The sequence below is a fragment of the Rutilus rutilus genome (assembly GCF_951802725.1).
Source record: "Rutilus rutilus genome assembly, chromosome: 1".
Lineage (NCBI taxonomy): Eukaryota > Metazoa > Chordata > Actinopteri > Cypriniformes > Leuciscidae > Rutilus > Rutilus rutilus.
The window spans coordinates 25145677-25165502 of NC_140209.1; the positions used below are offsets into that span (position 1 = coordinate 25145677).

The 19826-nt window shown below is 39.9% G+C and overlaps 2 protein-coding genes across 2 annotated transcripts in view; one reads left to right on the forward strand and one right to left on the reverse strand.

Annotated features, from left to right (window-relative positions):
• Positions 1–19826, forward strand: part of fbf1 (Fas binding factor 1) — a 214230-nt gene that overhangs the window by 11274 nt on the left and 183130 nt on the right. The window lies entirely within an intron of this gene.
• On the reverse strand, positions 2175–18651 carry LOC311304477 (sterile alpha motif domain-containing protein 9-like; the record flags this gene model as incomplete). The annotated part of the gene is made up of 5 exons (XM_084431483.1): positions 2175–6650; positions 10862–11005; positions 16265–16458; positions 18274–18565; positions 18613–18651. 5 exons carry the CDS (start codon positions 18649–18651, stop codon positions 2211–2213), a joined length of 5109 nt encoding a protein of 1702 aa, XP_084287609.1. The 3' UTR covers positions 2175–2210.

Genomic DNA, 19826 nt, shown 5'->3' on the forward strand with positions numbered 1-19826 from the left:
ATTGTTTTCTGTAAAGCTGCTTTGAAATAATTCTTATAAGAAATACATCCAGACTTGACATGACTAGATGCAGGAGTCAGGAAAGGAAGTGATAAGAAATAAGTTTATTGGATAACCCTTGGCCTTAACAGAAATATATTAAAGAAGTGTTATGATCACAAGCAAAGGGAATGAAATTTACTACTTCTTAACATTGACTTGTGGCCTTGAAGACCTTAAATGAAGACATACAGTTACACAGCAAAAGCAAGACTTGTTAAGAAGCAAATTAGTTGACTTTACTCGCAAATCGCGTGGAAACCCGTTGCCCTGGACCACTTTAGTTTTTACACAAGCTGAAACTAAACATGTTGAGTTGTATTAACATATAATCTTAAGTGGGTGCAGTAGACAAATCAAGTTTACATCAGTAGTCTTTACTGAAAATCATTAGTTCACATTCTAAAAATGTTTTGAGTATAGGTGTACTATTATGTACCCAGCATGCATTGCAACATGAAGCTTTTCGTTTGAGTGTCACCATTGTTGAGATTCATATGCTGATTGTTGATGTCTATGCGTGTGACAAAATAACATGGCATTTAAAAAAAATAAAAAAATGTTGCATAATGTTTTTACAATTGTTCAAATTATAACAATTCTGTTGGATTTTCTGCTGTAAAAAATCACAGGACTTTCATATCAATCATGTGGAAAGACCCAGACAATAAGGAATTAAACTCTAGATGAATTGAGGTGTTACTGACTTATAATCAATTTTAATAACGTCAATATGCAGTCATAACTGGATCACTTTACTCTTGGCTTTTTTGCTATAACAATTGTGCCTTTTAAACACATAGATAAAGCAGCCAGAGAAAAACTAATGTTCAAATGTCAAGGGCAAGAGCCCAACTAAAGCCAACACTTATCACCATTATGGTGAAACCAAATTAAAGAATAATTCATCAACATCTAAACCTCTGTTAATTCTCAATACCGTCTGCTGCCGAGGCCCGTGCTCGTCCCGCCAGGTGTAGAACCCCTTGGATGCACGTTAGACGCGGGTCTTTTCACGTGACCAGGCAGGTTTTTGAATTAGCCCCCTCCCTTTCCTTATGAAACTAAACATACCAAGTTATCTCTGCTAAACCTGATTAGTGCAATGAATCTTTCAGTTAAATAGTACAAACAACTAATGTTGTTTAGTAATGATAGCAGGTTTTTACTAAACATAAAAGAACAAGTAATGATCACTCGTAAGTTTAATTAGAAACAAAATCTGGGTTTACAGTGTATGATGTTCTGGCAGAAAATTACCAATACCTCTTCTGTTCAGTTTACAGACATTTCCTTCAACTCTAAAACACAACACAATGCAAAGCATAATTCAAAATACATGTAAAACATCTTTGAAAAATCCCTTCATATTAACATGGTACATTGGGCCTTGAGTAGAGTGCAAATTAAAGTAAAATAAAAGTAAATCAAATATAAAGAATATATGATAAATGAGTGCATGTATATGAATATATTAATGTATGAGTAAAATGTATATGTATAATAATTTTGCAGTGTTCGGAAATATTAGCCTATAGATTGTATATAGGGCCTACTTTTAATTATAGGCCTATTCATTGTAATCGACCTAAATGTTTTAGACAATTTTCATGGAGGAGGAGTAAGCTTCTATGTAATCTTTTATTATCCTAACTGCTCGTTAGTTATGCGGTGATGCGCTATGAAATTATTGTGTGGCAAATTAATTATAATAGCCTATCAGTTTAATAATAAAAGTAGGCCTTCCCTAATAATACTACTAATAAAATCATATTAATAATAATTTAATACATGAATTGGAAATGCTAAATCATCTTGATATTGATAGCTGATGCTTGTTTTGACAGTATCTCTGGATACATGATATCGTCTATGAAATTGTCTATTGGTGCAACCAGGCAGAGGGGTTTATCGCTCATATTTTACACGTATAGTGTGAGCAGTCAAGTTGCAGCTTGACGTTTCGACTGTATAGTGTGAGTACATAAATACTGAGCTTTAGCTTTACATCGCATGCAATCTACTCGTTCAGTGTACCTTGCTGAAAACGCGCAGACATCGCACAGTGTATGCCCGACTTTAGTCCTAATGTTTTGAACTGGAAATCTAAAGTTTTCTCATTCATGAATCTCATGTCTTCAGTCAGATCCATTAGATCAGGCTTGTGAACCTTATGACTCAAAGTCTATGTCAAGTGCAACTGGTCCATTCATTGAGAATCCGATGAAGAATGTCACTCTTGTGCCATATTCTTTATGCAACTGGCTTCTGAACATTGGATAAACCCTTCTGTCTGCAATGCTGATAAAACCGTTGCAAATTTTACCAGAAACTCTGTGAAGTTTATTACTATTTCTCACTTGCCTCCAAATGTTTTCATCATCCCATTGAGTTGAGATGTTCTGCCCTGATCCTAAACAGCTGTTAATATCCCTGTGGGAAATCAGGCCACCATAACCTTTATCCTTCCCAAGGTAAAAATGAACCGCTGCTCTCTTTCCATTAGACACAGGTTTCAGGTAGGTTGAGTATGACGTCTTCATTTGTGACACAAATGTTGGTAATTTGCAGTTGGCCTCTTGCCAGAACAATAAAACTGTGATGTAGTGCAATGGCAGAATCTCATTCAAGGGTATGGGGCGTTTGATTATATTAAGGAGTAATTTACAAAGGTCTTGGTGGGACTTGATGTACTGAGATGCAGGGTTGATGTTTGCCAGAATTACATTAGCATAGATAAAGTTGATAAAGTCCCTCAATTCTACATTGTCTTGTGAATTGAGAATGAATTGATACTGCTGAATGATCTCTTCAAGAGTTGATGTTGAGTCTTCCTCATACAAATGTTCCAGAAGGTCGCTATAGGAATCACCCTTGTTTCTCTCCAGACATTCACGCGTCTGCTCAATTTTAACCTTGGTGTTCATGTGCTCATTCTTGACCAGCTCACTCCAATTTATTTTTACTTTACAAAAGAGCTCAGTGTACTGTTGAAAGTACCTGGAAACCTTGGGCTTTGTCAGTTCTTTTTGTTTGTCTTTCTCTGAGAAAAAGGGTACTAAATTTACAAAAAAATTGTCAAGAAAATCAAAATGATTCTTCATTGTGTTTTTTAGTTGAAGAAGACACTTCCTATGCTTCAGCAACACATGGTAGTATTGCTTGAGATCAGGGTTCTTCCTTGACAATTCTTCAATGGTAATTTTACCCAAGAGGACTTGACCAAGGCAGTTAAACAGTGGTGTCTTTTGCAGTATTTGTATAACTGTAGCTGCAGTTTGAAGTTCACCGAGATGGCCAGCAGTGTTGTAAGTGTTATAATCTTTTTGTCTTTCCAGTTGATTCTTGGCTTCTTTGTTTGCAGTTTGTTGTGTTTCTTTGCAAGCTTCTGCTGCAGATTCAGCCAATGTAAGAAACCTATCAAGACTATCTGGCTTGATGGGATCATCTTTGTCTTCATCAAAAGTATGTTTGAGCTCACGCAGAAATACCTGTGATACTGTATCGCATATATAGGAGTTTTCCCTTGAAAGGTCTTTGGCTTTCTTTGCCCAGTCCATGGCCTTTGTAAAGTCCTGTTTTTTTATGTAGTACCTGGCGAGGAGCTGGAATATTACTGCATCCTTTCTGTAGCACTTTGCTGCATTGTGTAGAACAATTTCTTCCATCCCAGGAGTCTCTTTCATTACATCTAGGATAAGAGGAGAAAAAAGTGAGTCTTCAGCCTTAGCTGAATACTGCCTTCTCACCAACATGCTGTGAACATCCTGCATTAATTTTTGTTTCCCCAGAGCGTACTCATAAAATAAGTCTGTTGTGAGCAGAAGGTTAGTGATTTCTGCCTTTGTCACTTTGTATGACAAAGTCGACAGCTCTTTTAAACAGTGTTGAGCTATACTTGAGTGAATCACTCTCACACCCTCAAAGGTAATGTTGGAATAGGCTGTGCATCTTGTTAAAAGAGTTGAAAACTTCTCAAATCCATCTTCAACTTCAAACTTTGCTTTTGTTTGCAGACCAAGGAACTCTTCACATGTAGAGACAGACAGCAATGCATTCTTGCAGTAGACATGCAGGAGGACAAGAACTGCAAAGAGTTGAGAATGTTTGTCTTGGAAGTTGAAGCCCTTCAGGGTATTTTTCACAACACCCTGAATATAGTGAGGTGAAAAATTGTTCTTCAGAATCATGAACCCATAAAACGTTTTAGTGTTTGTGTTGGTTTTCTTAAACTCCTTTAGCTTTTCTTTAAACAGTTCCCGTTCCTTCTCAGATAAACGGTTTCCAATGAAAACGGCATCATCAGTCTGTTCACAGGATTCAGCTCTCATGCAGTTGACAATTATGACTTGTGGAGACTTTGAAAAAAATTTTTGCTTCAAACATTCCTCCTCAATTTGAAGTTGGAGTTTTTTTACATCGCGAATGTCTTGGAAGTCATCGATCATGATTAAAACGGGAAGTCGTGTGGGTTGCTCTTTTGTCTCATATGTTAGTAGCTGCACAACCTGTTCGGCTACGGTAGAATAATCATGCGTTGTTTCCTTCAGCACGGCACAACGAAATTTATCCTTCAGTGTCCATAAGACATGCATGGCTAACGTAGTGCCACCACAGCCTGGAAGATGAAAGATGTTGAAAAACTCACAAGCTCTCTTCCGGCTGCATATGTCTGGAATAATAGTGTTGACTATATAGTCGAACTTGTCACGTTTGATGAATGGCATTGATCCGGGCTGTTCTGAGAAGAAGAAATTCCACCAAGACACCTTTCCTCCCCTGTAAAATGTCTCCTCATGTTTTTGTTTGTCCTCATTTCCTCCTTCACACTGGTTCACACAAAGAACACTCAGCGTTTCTAGGGATTGCTCAGTTTTCTTTGATAGCACAACATTACTGCCACCACCACAAGGCAGAAACCGGCTTGATTTGCGATTCTCTGACCACAAACTGAGGATGGTGCCATTGACCTCAGCAAAACTTAGCTCATAAATGCATCTTGTAGAGATGTCAGCTTTATATCGGCCCTTAATGAGATCCTTCCAGTAGGTGTATGTTGTGTCCTTGTCACTGATGCATAAGATTTGGTTTCCTCCATTGAGCTCCTGTAAAAACATACTGAATGTCTCAAGCAAAGGGTCGTTGGCGTCGCTCACCTGACTTAACAGCAGGAATATGGTGAGAAGTTGCTTGCGAGGCACCACATCTTTTCTGCACAGGAAAGAAACAACATCACGCACTGAAGATCCCTTCTCAGTCAACCAGTTGTCAACATCAGAGGGGTTTTCCTCATTAATGCCTCCATTACAGAAAACCCAGCTTGTGTTTTTGGTCAGCTTTAACTTGTTTAAAATGTCTTCAACTGCACCTGTAACTTTATACTGAGCTGGTAAATGAACATTGGACGTTTTTCTCTCTTCAAGTAGCTTATTCAGGCCACTCTCAGCAGATTCTGGATCGAAATCCAGAACAGCCACTAGATCCATGTGATGAAGGAAATCCAGGTTTTCCAGCTGAACAGGATGAGACTTGTTAGCCACCAAAATGTACCATGCAAAGTGTGACTTGTCTAAAGACTGGGTCCCTCCTGTTATCATCTCACACAGTTTAGAGCCTTGCACACTGTTTTTGACAACATAGAGATGCTTTTCTTCAGCGTCCTTCCTCAACTGGGACAATCGTTGCATGTTTGCAATTGCAGTATATTTCTCATACTCCTTTGAGGAAGCAGATGTAATAAGATTCTTGCTGCTGCTGCCATCTCTTATAAAGAAAGACTTGCCATCATTCTGCTTCCTCTCTGCACTGTTGGGCTCTTGCATCTCGTCTTCATTTTTATCAACATTATAAGTGTTAAAGTACAATTGTTCACAGACTATGGAGGACGGCTCTATGTCTACCTCAATAACACGTTTTCCTGCAGATGTCATGTCAGCTTTAAGAACTTCAACAAATCGAGGGGGTTTAATGCAGCTCTTTGCTATTTTAACAGACCTTTCCCCCTTGAAATGTTTTTCAATTGCTTGCATCTGTTTTTTATCAAAAAGATCTGTTTTCTGCATGCTAACACCCAGAATTTGTCCATGTGGTTTGTCTGCCACCCCAAAATGAATAGTACCATTTGTGCGGCTGTTCATACAAGCTGCTGCGAATCGAATCACCTCGTATGTGTATTTTTTCATTTGATTATCTTCTGTTGTGTTGATGAAGGCTTTGAATTCATGGCATGGTTGTATGCGGTCAATAGAACCAGTTTCAGTTACGTCTAGATTGCTGTTTTCTCTGTATCTGTGAGCAGCATTAAATCTATTGAAAGGGTAAGGCTTCAAGCTATAAGACTGAGTCGTCACATCATTCTGCTGCTGAGTCTTTTGTTTCAGAAGTTCTACATTCTCAATAATCACTATTTTTGCATTCATTGACAGTTGTAGTTCTGTGAGATGAGACATCTTTAAGTGGAGCAGGCCAGATCCATTAATTTTCTCACGATACAAAATGTCTGCATCTTCTTTGTCCAGTTTTATTTCGAGCATCCACTGTCTCACGTGATCTTTATTCCAGTCTTTGATGTCCACTGGAAGTTCAGATGATACAGCAATCTCTTCATTGTTCTGAAAGAAATTAACATTATAGCAACAGGATATATATATTTTTTAAACTGTTGTGTTTAATTTTAATATGCAATCCAATTTTTACAACAAAGACATGCTATTGTGACGGGTCTTCTATTCTTCCTCGGAACAATGTCCACCTGTTCTTCCATCTATAAAGCTTGGGCTGTGTTAGTGTTGTGAGAGATTGCTTCTTGTTGCTTTGTGTTTGATTTTGGCTCTAGTTTGTTTTTTAGTTTAACTTGGTTTAACCTAACTTGCTTTGTTATTAGTTTTGGAGTATTTTGTTTTCTATGTTTGATACACTAACATCCATGCACCAGGCAGACATTACAGATGACCAAATTTTCTTGTTTTATATATTTTTCTATTTATGTTAATAAATGTTCAATCTTGCAAGCCAACTTCACTATGTCCTCCACTCATTTGTCATTGCTTTGAGCCGGTCTTGACAGTATCTTGTGGAATACTATAAATTATGTCCATAGGAAATATGTTGACTTTTCCTATGCTACTTACCTTGAAATGTCTTGAGGCTTCCATACTGGAACTGGAAACCTGTCTAGTAAGAAACATGTAAACATGGCATCAAAACAAAGTGTATCATTGTAGATGCAATATAGGGAAAACCAGGAAGGGTTGTAACACGAAACCAGTTGCAACACTTTAAGCACTTACAAAATAGGTAGAGTGAAGAAACTTCTGTCATAAATTACCACTACCTTCATGGGACATTTTGAAGTGAAAATTATACAATGCACATAATGCAATACATATACAATTCATATAGTTACATTTTTTATTTGTGATTATGTTTAAACATAAAAAGAAAAATAATAAAATTATGAAACGTGTATCACCTGAATCTGTTGTTTAAATTATTATACAACATGCACTCTTCTTTCATCTAAATCTTTGCAAATGTTTTATGTAGTTGGCAACCTAAACGAGCACCATACATAGGGTGACAGATAACCCTGACAAGAAAATAGGGAAGTTTTACCATTTAAATCATGGTCTATTTTTATTAGGGCTGCACGATTTGGGGAAAATGTCATATTGCGATAATTGAGGTCAATATTGTGATTGTGATAGGCGATATAATAAACAAATGGCTTCATGAGTCAACTTGCTTGGTTCTCAAGGAAAATAAATGAAGAGTTCAGATGCAAAAGCCTTTAAGTGCCATCTGAAATTTTCTTCTAGAATGATATTTTTTATTAAGCTCGTATATTTAGGTTCAGTAATTTCACTTAAAGGACAATTAATAGGTAATTTTCATTGCCGTTTAAGTGAAATTACTGAACTTAAATATACGAGCTTAATAAAAAATATCATTCTAGAAGAAAATTTCAGATGGCACTTAGAGGCTTTGGCATCTGAACTCTTCAAATGCACACACAGATTCATGATAATCTGCCTAAAGAAAAAAAGTTCTTTAGTCAAGAGCAGTGAGTGTTTTTCTCTGTTCCCTTTGTTCTTTGATTAACTTTAGCGACAGATATAATTAGTGGCTACTGTGTACTGTCCCTTTAAGACCACCCGCTGCTGTCAGAGATGCGGATCTCACACGCCTCCTTCTCTCACGAGTCACAACTCTTCACGTTCATCATAAGACTACTCTTATGTTATGAAGATACTCGACAAAAACACATTTTGGCATAATTGTGTGTGTTATTGTTCGTTCAAGCTCGAAAGAGAACTGTATTCTGGCATGCTGTTTTGTGCGCACACACGATATCAGCGCGAGTCTGTGTGTCACAGTCAGGACATTCACAGGCAGCGCGCTCTTTTTTTTGTCTTATCGCGGATGAATGGTTTAAAAGCATTTGCATGAATAAGAGCGGGATCATGTAACACTAGCCAAAGAATGGCAAAAATTTACAGATGCCGTGTTAATTGCGTTTACCGTGCTAATTTGTTTATTTAATATAAAATCACAGCATTTTGCGTCATATAATCGCGTAGGCTTGACATCGCAATTGCGATTGCGATATGATTAATCGTGCAGCACTAATTTTTATCCATAATATTTTTGTTTGAATTTCCACAGTAATATTATTACTTTATATGCAAATTAGCTCTCCCTTCCTCAGAGAGAGAGAAAGAAAGAGAAAGATTATTAGTGAAAAAATGATAGGCTACGTGCTAGGCATACAACCGAGTTTGGCAAGAAACAATTGAAATCTAATTTATTATTTAACAAATAGCTTAACCTCGGGCATTGTTCTTTGTTTGCATTAATGAGAGTGCATTTGAGAGCAGTATTTAAAGGAGTCATAATGTAGAAATTTCACTTTTCCACGAGAATCAATGTATGTTATGATTGCATAATGATTATACACTGGCCGGGAAGCCGATATTTAAAAGTGAAGCGTTTGTTTACCTCAGGGTTTGTAAAATAGGCCACGTGCACGCGCACAAAAAAACGAGATTTTGATTTCTTCCCCCTCTTGACGTCAAGACGGGGGAGGATATACCAAATATGGACACCGCAAACCTATGCCGCAGGAAGCCCGCCCCTCTCCCCCTCAGATTCAGTTTAGTCGACTCGAGAAAGATGGAGAAACCGAGTGTAGCCTACACTTGAGATGCTCTGTGGGTGACTGCCACAAACAACATGCAAATGTGTTTTATCTACCAAAAACGGACGAAACTATCAGGGAACAGTGGAGGAAATTCATTTTTAATGACGCTGTCCCAACAACTCTTTCAAGTGGCGTATCGTTAGGTGTGTGTGCTAAACATTTTACACCGGAATCATTTACAAATTTGGGGCAATATCAGGCGAACTTGGCCTCGAAGCTCCGTTTGGGAAAAGGTGCCATCCCAACCATCAGGGACTTGCCAGAAATTGAAAAGGTAAGACTGTGTTTTTATTGCTCTACTGTGGTTAACAAATAGCAGCTAACAGCTAATGCGGCTATTGTTTGTAATGTTACCTTCGAGGTAAACACGGGGAATGGACTCTACGAATGCTAGCCACATCTTTCCACTTTGTTTTACACTAGCAGCTACAGTAGTGACGGTACAGGAGTCCATGCTCAGTGGCTAAAACTGTTTAAATGCAAGTATAACATCACGTTGCATGTCTAAAGAAGAAACATATTGAATGTCTAAATAACCACAACGTGAAACAAGGCAAAAACACCACATGATAGTAAAAATCTCAAAACCACTGTAAGCTGATTAAAAAAAAACTACATTTCCGTTAATGTAATCTACATTAAATAAAAGGTAAATTTATGTGGGAGAAAATAGCAACACACGTTTTTGCTCGAACTGATGTTAATGTATGTCTCAGTCGGGTTCTGACAACTTGCGCCATGTCAGTTTGTAATGATGCTGAAGTTACCTGCGGTGTCAACCCCCCTCCTTCCTGCAACCAATCAACGCGCCCCTCATTTGCATTATTATAATGACCGTCCACGACCATACACGACAGCCAAAACATCGCATCAGATCTCGCGAGACAATAATGCCTTTAGAAATAAGGGTCTGAGGGGCTCTGTGGTGATTTTTTTTCCACTTTTCTTTTTTAGAAGTGCCTGAAAGACTATAATAGAGCATTGGGTACCAAAGTTAAAACAACATTATGACTCCTTTAATGCTGGTGTTGTGCCAATGTGGAAACACTTTACCACACCCTGCCCGAAGGGAGGTAACGTGTGAAGGTTACACATACGGACTGACCTGTGGGGCAATACTACATATGGAAGATCTCAGCGGTAGGCCCTACCTAGCCTGGGAGGAGTTATACTAGTGCAGAGGCAGGACAGAACAGAACCGCCCAGGGAAAGACTGTATCGTGGACAATACATATGGGATTACCGAGCAGGGAATCACATCATATGGGATCTATCCCAGTACAAGGGCTGACCGGCTTGGCGTCAGATGCCTCCGCCGTGTCTGACTGCCGAAAGATGCTCGAGGAGCTCCAAATGGGGAAATGGGGAACTTATCTGAAGAGCATGTAGGCTCTTGTATCCCCATTAGAGGGGAATGGTGCCGCAAGCGAGACACTGAGCCAGTCTTCCAGTCACATTACCTGTTTGTACCCAACACACAGGAAGAGTCCGGCTCCAGAGATTTTAGAATCTTGCAAATGTGTTAGGTGTCGTTCAGCCCGCAGCTCTGCAGATGTCTGCCAGAGAGGCACCGTGTGCCAACGACCAGGAGGAAGCAACACCCCGAGTGGAGTGAGCCCTCACCCCAAGGGGGCACAGCTCGCCTTGAGACAGGTACGCCAAGGCGATGGCATCCACTATCCAGTGGGCCAACCTCTTTTTGGAGACATCCTTTCCCTTTTGCTGACCTCCAAAGCAGACAAAGAGCTGCTCTGAGCTTTTGAAGCTCTGTGTGCAGTCCACGTAAACCAGCAGTGTGTGAACGGGACACAGCAACGCGAGGGAACTTTGAGCAGGATTCACTGACCGAAAATGCCTGCAGGTCCCCCAACCCCCAACCCAAAAGGATGACAGAGAGGTCCCAGGAGGGGATGAGGTGCAACCTGGGAGGATTTAACCTCCTGGCGCCTCTCAGGAACCTGATAACCAGGTCATGCTTTCCCAGTGACCTGCCATCAACAGCATCATGATTTGCTGCGATTGTGGAGACATAGGTGGAGGGGGACAGCCTCCGCTCTAAGCCCTCTTGAAGGAAAAAAAGCACAGAGCCGACCGGACATTTCCGGGGGTCTTCCCGTCAGGAAGAACACCACTCAGAGAACAGACTCCATTTCAAAGCATAAGTGTGTCTCATAAAGGGGGCTCTGAAGTGATAGTGTCAACTACCGCTGGTGGTAGGTCACTTAAGTCTGGGGTGCCATATGGTGCCCCGTCTCTGAGAAAATATGCGACGGAACGGACAGTTGGTCAATGTGTTGTCCGTCCGGACCAGTATATGCTTGTCGTGCAGCAACGGCCGGAACCGGCGCAGGGCAAGGAGCACTGCTAGCAGCTTGGGGCAATTGATATGCCACTGCAGTCGAGGTCCTGTCCAGGAGCCCAAGGCAGCATGCCTGTTGCATACGGCACCCTAGCCGGTGGTGGAGGCATCTGTTGTGACAACAACATGCCTGGACACTTGTTCTAGGGGCACTCCGGCCGAAGTAAAAAAGTAAACATAATGATTTAAACTCTGTTTTACATCTGATTTACACATTTAGATTAAGGCGAGACACGGCAGGCAAAAACATCGTTTTTTTTTACTGGTCAATTTTGAGATTTTTGGATATTTGTCTTCAATAACATGTCTTCTTTCAGACTTGTGGTGAAAAAAAGTCAGAAATACACATTTAGGTCTTTATTTTATTACACTTTGTCTGTTTGCGTCTGTAGATTTCTCATAAATTCAACAAAAGTTGGCGTTCTTAATCAACATGCTGCTCCGCGATCGCTTTCTGCTCCCTGTCATCACATCATGCACTGCTGGAAAGCTCTCTCTCTCCTGTACAATCCTGTCGGATCCAAATATGGTCATTTCCTTTATATCAGCAACCAATCGTGAAAATAAAAGGGCTGAATGCGCAATCTCATTGGCTGATGATAAATCTTTAAAGCCCGTTTTCTCAAAATGACTTTTCTCTCATACTCCGAAATCTCCACTTCAGTAGCACCCATACACCAAACTTTCCAGTCTTGTACCTAGTTATATTATAAAGACATTTACAGAGGGTTTTGTAAATATATTGTTCCTAGCCTGATTTATATAACATTTTATTCCAAAAAGCATGGAAAATCATTTTTTTAAGGCTATTGACAGTATTTTCTGATTTACAGGATAACAAAAGTAGATATCCATAAATCCCTCTGTAATTTTTTTCCTATCTAATATGTGAACACAATAAAAAAAAAAATTTAACCTGGTTTTATCCAATACTCAGGTAATCAGGTAATCAACTGGGAAAGTTTCATGGTGATATCTGCTAGTTAAAAATATTACCCTATTCACCTGTAGTGTCTCGCCTTAAATATGCTACTCTCCTCAATGCAGTTAAGCACTGAAGTTACACTTTTTTAGATCAATTTAAATAGAGGTATTTTTAGTGGATGCATTGATTTGACTTTTCCTGTGGCATACTGTTTTAAATGATGTTTTATAAACAAAGTTCGGGAGGAGCACGTTCAAATAATCAGTCCAATCAAACAATTACTAAGTCTACCCTATCAGCATGAGAGGAAGCATATACACTCACCTAAAGGATTATTAGGAACACCATACTAATACTGTGTTTGACCCCCTTTCGCCTTCAGAACTGCCTTAATTCTACGTGGCATTGATTCAACAAGGTGCTGAAAGCATTCTTTAGAAATGTTGGCCCATATTGATAGGATAGCATCTTGCAGTTGATGGAGATTTGTGGGATGCATATCCAGGGCACGAAGCTCCCGTTCCACCACATCCCAAAGATGCTCTATTGGGTTGAGATCTGGTGACTGGGGGGGCCATTTTAGTACAGTGAACTCATTGTCATGTTCAAGAAAACAATTTGAAATGATTCGAGCTTTGTGACATGGTGCATTATCCTGCTGGAAGTAGCCATCAGAGGATGGGTACATGGTGGTCATAAAGGGATGGACATGGTCAGAAACAATGCTCAGGTAGGCCGTGGCATTTAAACGATGCCCAATTGGCACTAAGGGGCCTAAAGTGTGCCAAGAAAACATCCCCCACACCATTACACCACCACCACCAGCCTGCACAGTGGTAACAAGGCATGATGGATCCATGTTCTCATTCTGTTTACGCCAAATTCTGACTCTACCATCTGAATGTCTCAACAGAAATCGAGACTCATCAGACCAGGCAACATTTTTCCAGTCTTCAACTGTCCAATTTTGGTGAGCTCGTGCAAATTGTAGCCTCTTTTTCCTATTTGTAGTGGAGATGAGTGGTACCCGGTGGGGTCTTCTGCTGTTGTAGCCCATCCGCCTAAAGGTTGTGCGTGTTGTGGCTTCACAAATGCTTTGCTGCATACCTCGGTTGTAAAGAGTGGTTATTTCAGTCAAAGTTGCTCTTCTATCAGCTTGAATCAGTCGGCCCATTCTCCTCTGACCTCTAGCATCAACAAGGCATTTTCGCCCACAGGACTGCCACATACTGGATGTTTTTCCCTTTTCACACCATTCTTTGTAAACCCTAGAAATGGTTGTGCGTGAAAATCCCAGTAACTGAGCAGATTGTGAAATACTCAGACCGGCCAGTCTGGCACCAACAACCATGCCACGCTCAAAATTTCTTAAATCACCTTTCTTTCCCATTCTGACATTCAGTTTGGAGTTCAGGAGATTGTCTTGACCAGGACCACACCCCTAAATGCATTGAAGCAACTGCCATGTGATTGGTTGATTAGATAATTGCATTAATGAGAAATTGAACAGGTGTTCCTAATAATCCTTTAGGTGAGTGTATATATTCACTCTGCCAACTCGCCTAACATTCCTTGACAGTTTTTCAGCATCCCTCCACCACCCCGATTCCCCACTCTTGGCTTATTCTTTCACAGCCAGGAATACGGGGGGAGTACTCTGGGTTCGGGCCGAATACCGACCCCGGAGCCCTCTCCTCGGACAGCACGCCAAATACGCTTTTATTCTATCTGACTTATTTGTAAGTGTGAACTTGTGTATATTTAAACAAGATAGTGTGTATATATATAATTATATTATATTATATTATATTATATTATATTATATTATATATAAAAGACATAAATTTGATTTGCTTATAGCAATTAAAAATACTATTTGGCCAGTGGAAAAGTTTGAGAATAACTCTTCTCTGATAACTTTCTCTGAAATTGTGACAGTAAATAGTTTTGTTTATTGTTTTGTACTGTTAAATATGGTATCATGTAGATAAGAATATGCATGTAAATGGTATGCAGATGAGTATATGCACAGTAAAACTAGGCATTGTAAGCTCCATATATGAGAAGGGGTGGAGATGCATGTACGCACGATCCTCTGCTGTCTGAGTTTTATAAAGGGAATTTTCCGCAGGTTCTGGTGTACACATGGTTTTATAAATCTGAAAACGTTTAGGATGAAATCTACGGCAGGGTTTTTCCTGGGTCAAAATTGGTCTTCGGTGGTGGCTGACCGACATGGTCATCCACACACAGCAAAGAGTACTCTAGTACCCACATGATCCGCAAGCCCAATATTGACAATAAATGTTAAATTTAAAATAAATACAAAGAAACAGTTTGTGTTTTTTTCTTAAAGAAAAGAAAGTAATTAAATGAACAAATATGAAAATAAAACAAAACATAGACTTCACTGTATAAATTATACATTGATACTTATTAAAGCTAAAGTTATCAGTGAAGAGCAGTGAGTGATTTTCTCTTTGCATTTTGTTGTCTTATTAGGGATAGTTCTCCTAAAAATTCAAATTATCATAATTTACTCTCTCAAGTTGTTTTAAACTCGAATAAGTTTCTTTCTTCTGTTGGAAATAAAAGTTATTTGGAAGATTGTGGGTAACCAAACAGTTGATGTACCCCAGTGACTTCCATAGTATATTATATGAAAGTCAATGGGGATCAGCTACTGTTTGGATAGCCACATTCTTCAAAATATTAATATTAGAAAAATATTAGAAAATATTAGAAGGAAATTAATAGAGGATTGGAAACCCATTAGAGTGCATTAATGATGAGATCATTTTTATTTTTGGGTGAACTATCCCTTAGCGTGTTCACTATAACTACTGTCCCTTTAAGAGTTGCGCGCGACGCGTCTAATATACACGCATTTGACAAGCAGATTTTCTCTCAATTTTCTCAAGTTTGCTTTCACTTTAGACATAACCGACTTTGTTTATATAAACCTTGTGTGTATTTAACAGTATAAGCACAATAAGACTCGAAAGATAACTTAGTCCAGTATCCAGGCGCTGGAGACAGGCTTTTAGTGCATGTGAGCTTCACAGCACACGTCAGAACAGCGCATCAGCACGCGAATTAAATGTTTAACCGACAAGGCATTAAAGCACATGCAAGTTATGAACTGCAGTGTCCCGTTCCGCTGCGTTAACATTTATGTGAACATACGTCGCGTTGTTTATGTTGGGAGGCGCCAGAACATATAGTGCACGATTCTACGATATTTCTTCAAAAGCAGATCGTGGAGACGTTTTAATCGTCCACGATCAAAAATCGTCATATCGCACACCCCTAAAAAAACACTTCAAACTGGATTGATTTTTTTTTTTTGCGTTTATTTAAAGTTATGTCAGCTGCATGTGCGGAATGCTTGTCACAAGCTGTAAGAGAAGATAAGGCAACTTTTTTTGACTGCAAATCACACTCAGCGCTAAGAATAAAAATATTCTCCGAATGCACCACGTGGAACATGGATTCGGTCTTCCGACCTTTAGGATCAGTTGATTTTGATGCGAGGGAGAGAGCAAAGACAGAACTGAAGACGGAGAGTGCCCGCGCGGGGGTGGGGCGCTGTGATCGTTCTCTCCGTCACTCCGTCAGTAGCCTGCTTCACTCACAAAACCCAATTACTGATCAAATAAGGCTTTGGCGGGACAAAAAATCGTTTTGGCGGCCGCCAAAAAATTTTCAATGTAGGAAAAACCCTGTACGGACAGTTTTATACATGAGGCCCCAGGTCCCTGAGTTTGCATAACTGATCTCGGGACTGGTCCAGAATGAGCCAGTCGTCGAGATAGTTGAGGATGCGAATGCCCACCTTCCTGAGCAGGGAAAGGGCAGCTTCCGTGACATTGTTAAAGACAAGGGGAGACAGGAACAGCCAAAAGGGGAGGACCTTGTACTGATATGCTCGACCCTCTAACACAAAATGAAGAAACGGTCTGTGTCGAGTTAAAATCGATACATGGAAGTACACGTCCTTCAGGTAGATCGCTGCAAACCAAACTTGGGAGTGAATGCATGTAAGGATGCGTTCTGCATGAGCATCTTGAACAGGGGGTTGTGAAAGGCCCGATTCACGACACACAGATCCAAGATTGTCCGTAACCCCCCGCTCTTCTTGGGTACTATGAAGTACAGACTGTAAAATCCTGACTTCACCTCGGCTGGAGGGACAGGATCTATTGCATCCTACGCCAGGAGGACTGTAATCTCATCATGCAGGACAGGACGCTGAACTTTGGGGGATGCCTGGTGAACTGGATCGCATAGCTGAGTCTGATTGTCCGAATGAGCTAGCGAGACCGACTGGGAGAGCTAGCCAGGCTCTCAAGCTCCGTACCAGTGGCACCATAGGGACAACAGGCGTACCCACGGGGGGGGCAGCAACCCGGGACGTGCAGGATCCCGGAGTAGAGGCGGTGAGTGTGCACAGCAAAAACTCCAGTGTTAAATTAACACTCCTGGGAGTGTATATGAGTCCACACTCAAGAGTGCAAAGTGTTAAAATATGAGTGTTAAATTAACACTCAAGAGTGTTAAAGTTAATGAGATAATTAAGTGATTAATTTAGTGATGATTGAGCATTATTGAAGACACCTGATGTTAACAAGCAGAATCACTGAAGGAGGAAATCACTAATTGTAAGTTACCATTAAGGTGATGGGTGTTTGCTTTAGTTGGGCTCTTGACCCTTATATATGTACTTTAAATTTTGCTTGTCTGCTGTTATTGATTTATAACAGTCAGATGAACAAAGAGACAATGTGATCTGATGGTGTTGGTTATGTTTTGACATAATCATGTTGTGATCTGTAAAACAAAACTTATTGAGATGGCTTAACTTGTTAATTACAGCAGCTCTGTGATTCTACAGCACATGATTTTCAGTATTTTTCATATAATCCAAAAATATTTCATAACCATTGTTCTGATCAAAAGACTTTCAAATGAATTTATTTAGAAACACAGACATCAATAATCAGCCTGTGAATCTCAACAATGGTGACAATAATAAAGCATGTTGCAGTCGCTGCCACCAATCACAACTCATTAATGGCTCCCATCATGCATTGCGGTATGAATAAATTATGATCTGAAATGTCTGTGTAATTTACTTTTCCTAATTGAATATTCTGCTCGTCACCATTGTTGAGATGCATAGACTGAATCTTGACGTCTGTGTGTGCCTAAAAAAACGATTTTTTTTTTTTCAAAACAACTTTTAAGAAATCCTTTGTATTATATCTAAAATTCTGGATATTTATGCACATTCACAGTTATGCTGTAATCAACAACATAAATCTAAGTCAGAAATAAGGATCTTAATGAGTTCAGTGATCAAGTTCAAATGATGATTGTCATAATATAACCAACACCGTCAGATCACTTTTTCTCTTTGTTCATCGGGCAGTTATAAGATACAACAGCCAAACAAAATCTAAAGTAAATGTATAAGGGTCAAGAGCCCGACTAAAGCAAACACCCATCACCATAACGGTGGCTTACAATTTGTGATTTTCTCCTTCAGTGATTCTGCTTGTTAACATCAGGTGTCTTCAATAATGCTCAATCATCACTAAACTAATCACTTAATTAGCTCATTAACTTTAACACTCTTGAGTGTTAATTTAACACTCATATTTTAACACTTTACACTCTTGAGTGTGGACTCATATACACTCCCAGGAGTGTTAATTTAACACTGGAGTTTTTGCTGTGTGGTGCACTTACCTGGCTCCGTGGGTCCCATGATGGACTGGGTAGGGAGGCTTGAGGAGGCGGTGCGCCCTCGAAATACGGACTCCCCGCCAGTCACAAATGAGGGTGTGGCTAAGAGTGAGGAAGCAGAGAATGTGAGACCTCTGGGCCATACTGGGTACTCCACCAGAGTGGACATTGTCTGGCTGAGGGCCCGCGCCGTGACTATCGCCACCCGGAGGGTACCCTCATGCAGATCCTTGAGAGCTTTTGCCTGATGGATCTGTAGGATGGCCATAGCATGCAGGGCGGAGGCAGCTCTCCACTGGTGGTGTAAGACATAGCAGCCAGGGATAATGTCGTCTTACCCACCTTCACCTGTATAATGTCCACATAACCTTTGCCGGACATGCCATTAAGGGTAGAGAGAGTGGAGGAGGCAGAAGAACAGCTTCGGGCAGTAAAAGGTGCCTTCCATGTTTTCTGACCTGCAGGCAAAGTAGCAATTAAAATTGCTGTTTTCAGAGTGTTCTCTTGATATCAATTAAAATTGTTGTTAAATGCTCTTTGCTTTTAGAAATGTACTCTTTAGTAGAGGTGAATTGGAAAGAGTGTGCAAACACTCAGCTCCGAAGCAAAATATGAATGAAGTGAGTAATGCCGGTCTTATTTATACCCGGGTATATATGTCCGGGTAGGTTTGACTCGGCATGCAAATTTCACTGGCTAATGTTCATTGGCTCATTTTGTTACCACTTGGAGGTGATTGGGCTCCCAGGAGAGACCCCAATATGTCAGTATCAACATAACATCAAATGTGACTGACTGAATGGGAACTATATATGCCTGAGAATTTTTCCTTTTTAGGGTCGTGTCTTTTGACATGACATCACGTCGTGTTTTTGGTTTGTTTAGATGACTTTGGTACGTGTTGCGTTTATATATCAGTCAAACTACAATACATTTAATTTGGAAGCAAGCCGAGACCCCTGAAAAGGTGACAAAGCAATCACACCAGTGTTCATTTTAATCAAACCAAACCTGCCTAGTGTAAACACGCCCCAAAAATTTTCAGTTGGCAGCAACAGGCTGCTATCATTAGCTCAGTCAAATATTGGAGCCAATAAAAAAAACATACCACAGAAGAGGTTTAAGGTCCTTTCACATTGGACGCGATTTTGATGCATGAATAATTTACGCGAATGGTTTTATTTTTTGATCAGCTGTTTGTGTAATGAGTGCTTCCACACCGAACACGAATGTGCTGCGGCGAAAAAACGACTTTTATTTTTTTTGCTTCAATGTCGATTTTTTTTTTAATTTTGCGACAGAAAAGGCTTCAGCCAATCACATATTACAAGGACAACGATTTGAAAGACAATGTGTGGCGTAGCATTGCCAACCAACTCGGTTATCACGACTGTGAGTATGTTGTGTGATAGTTTTAGTTGTTGTATAGTCCTGTGCTGTGTAGGCTAGCAGGCTAAACTACATTTGGGATAGAAAGCTAACACTATTATCGGCAAAGATAGAGATAGAGACCGTGTTTACTTTGAAAATGTAACAAAATGTAGTGAAACTGTTTA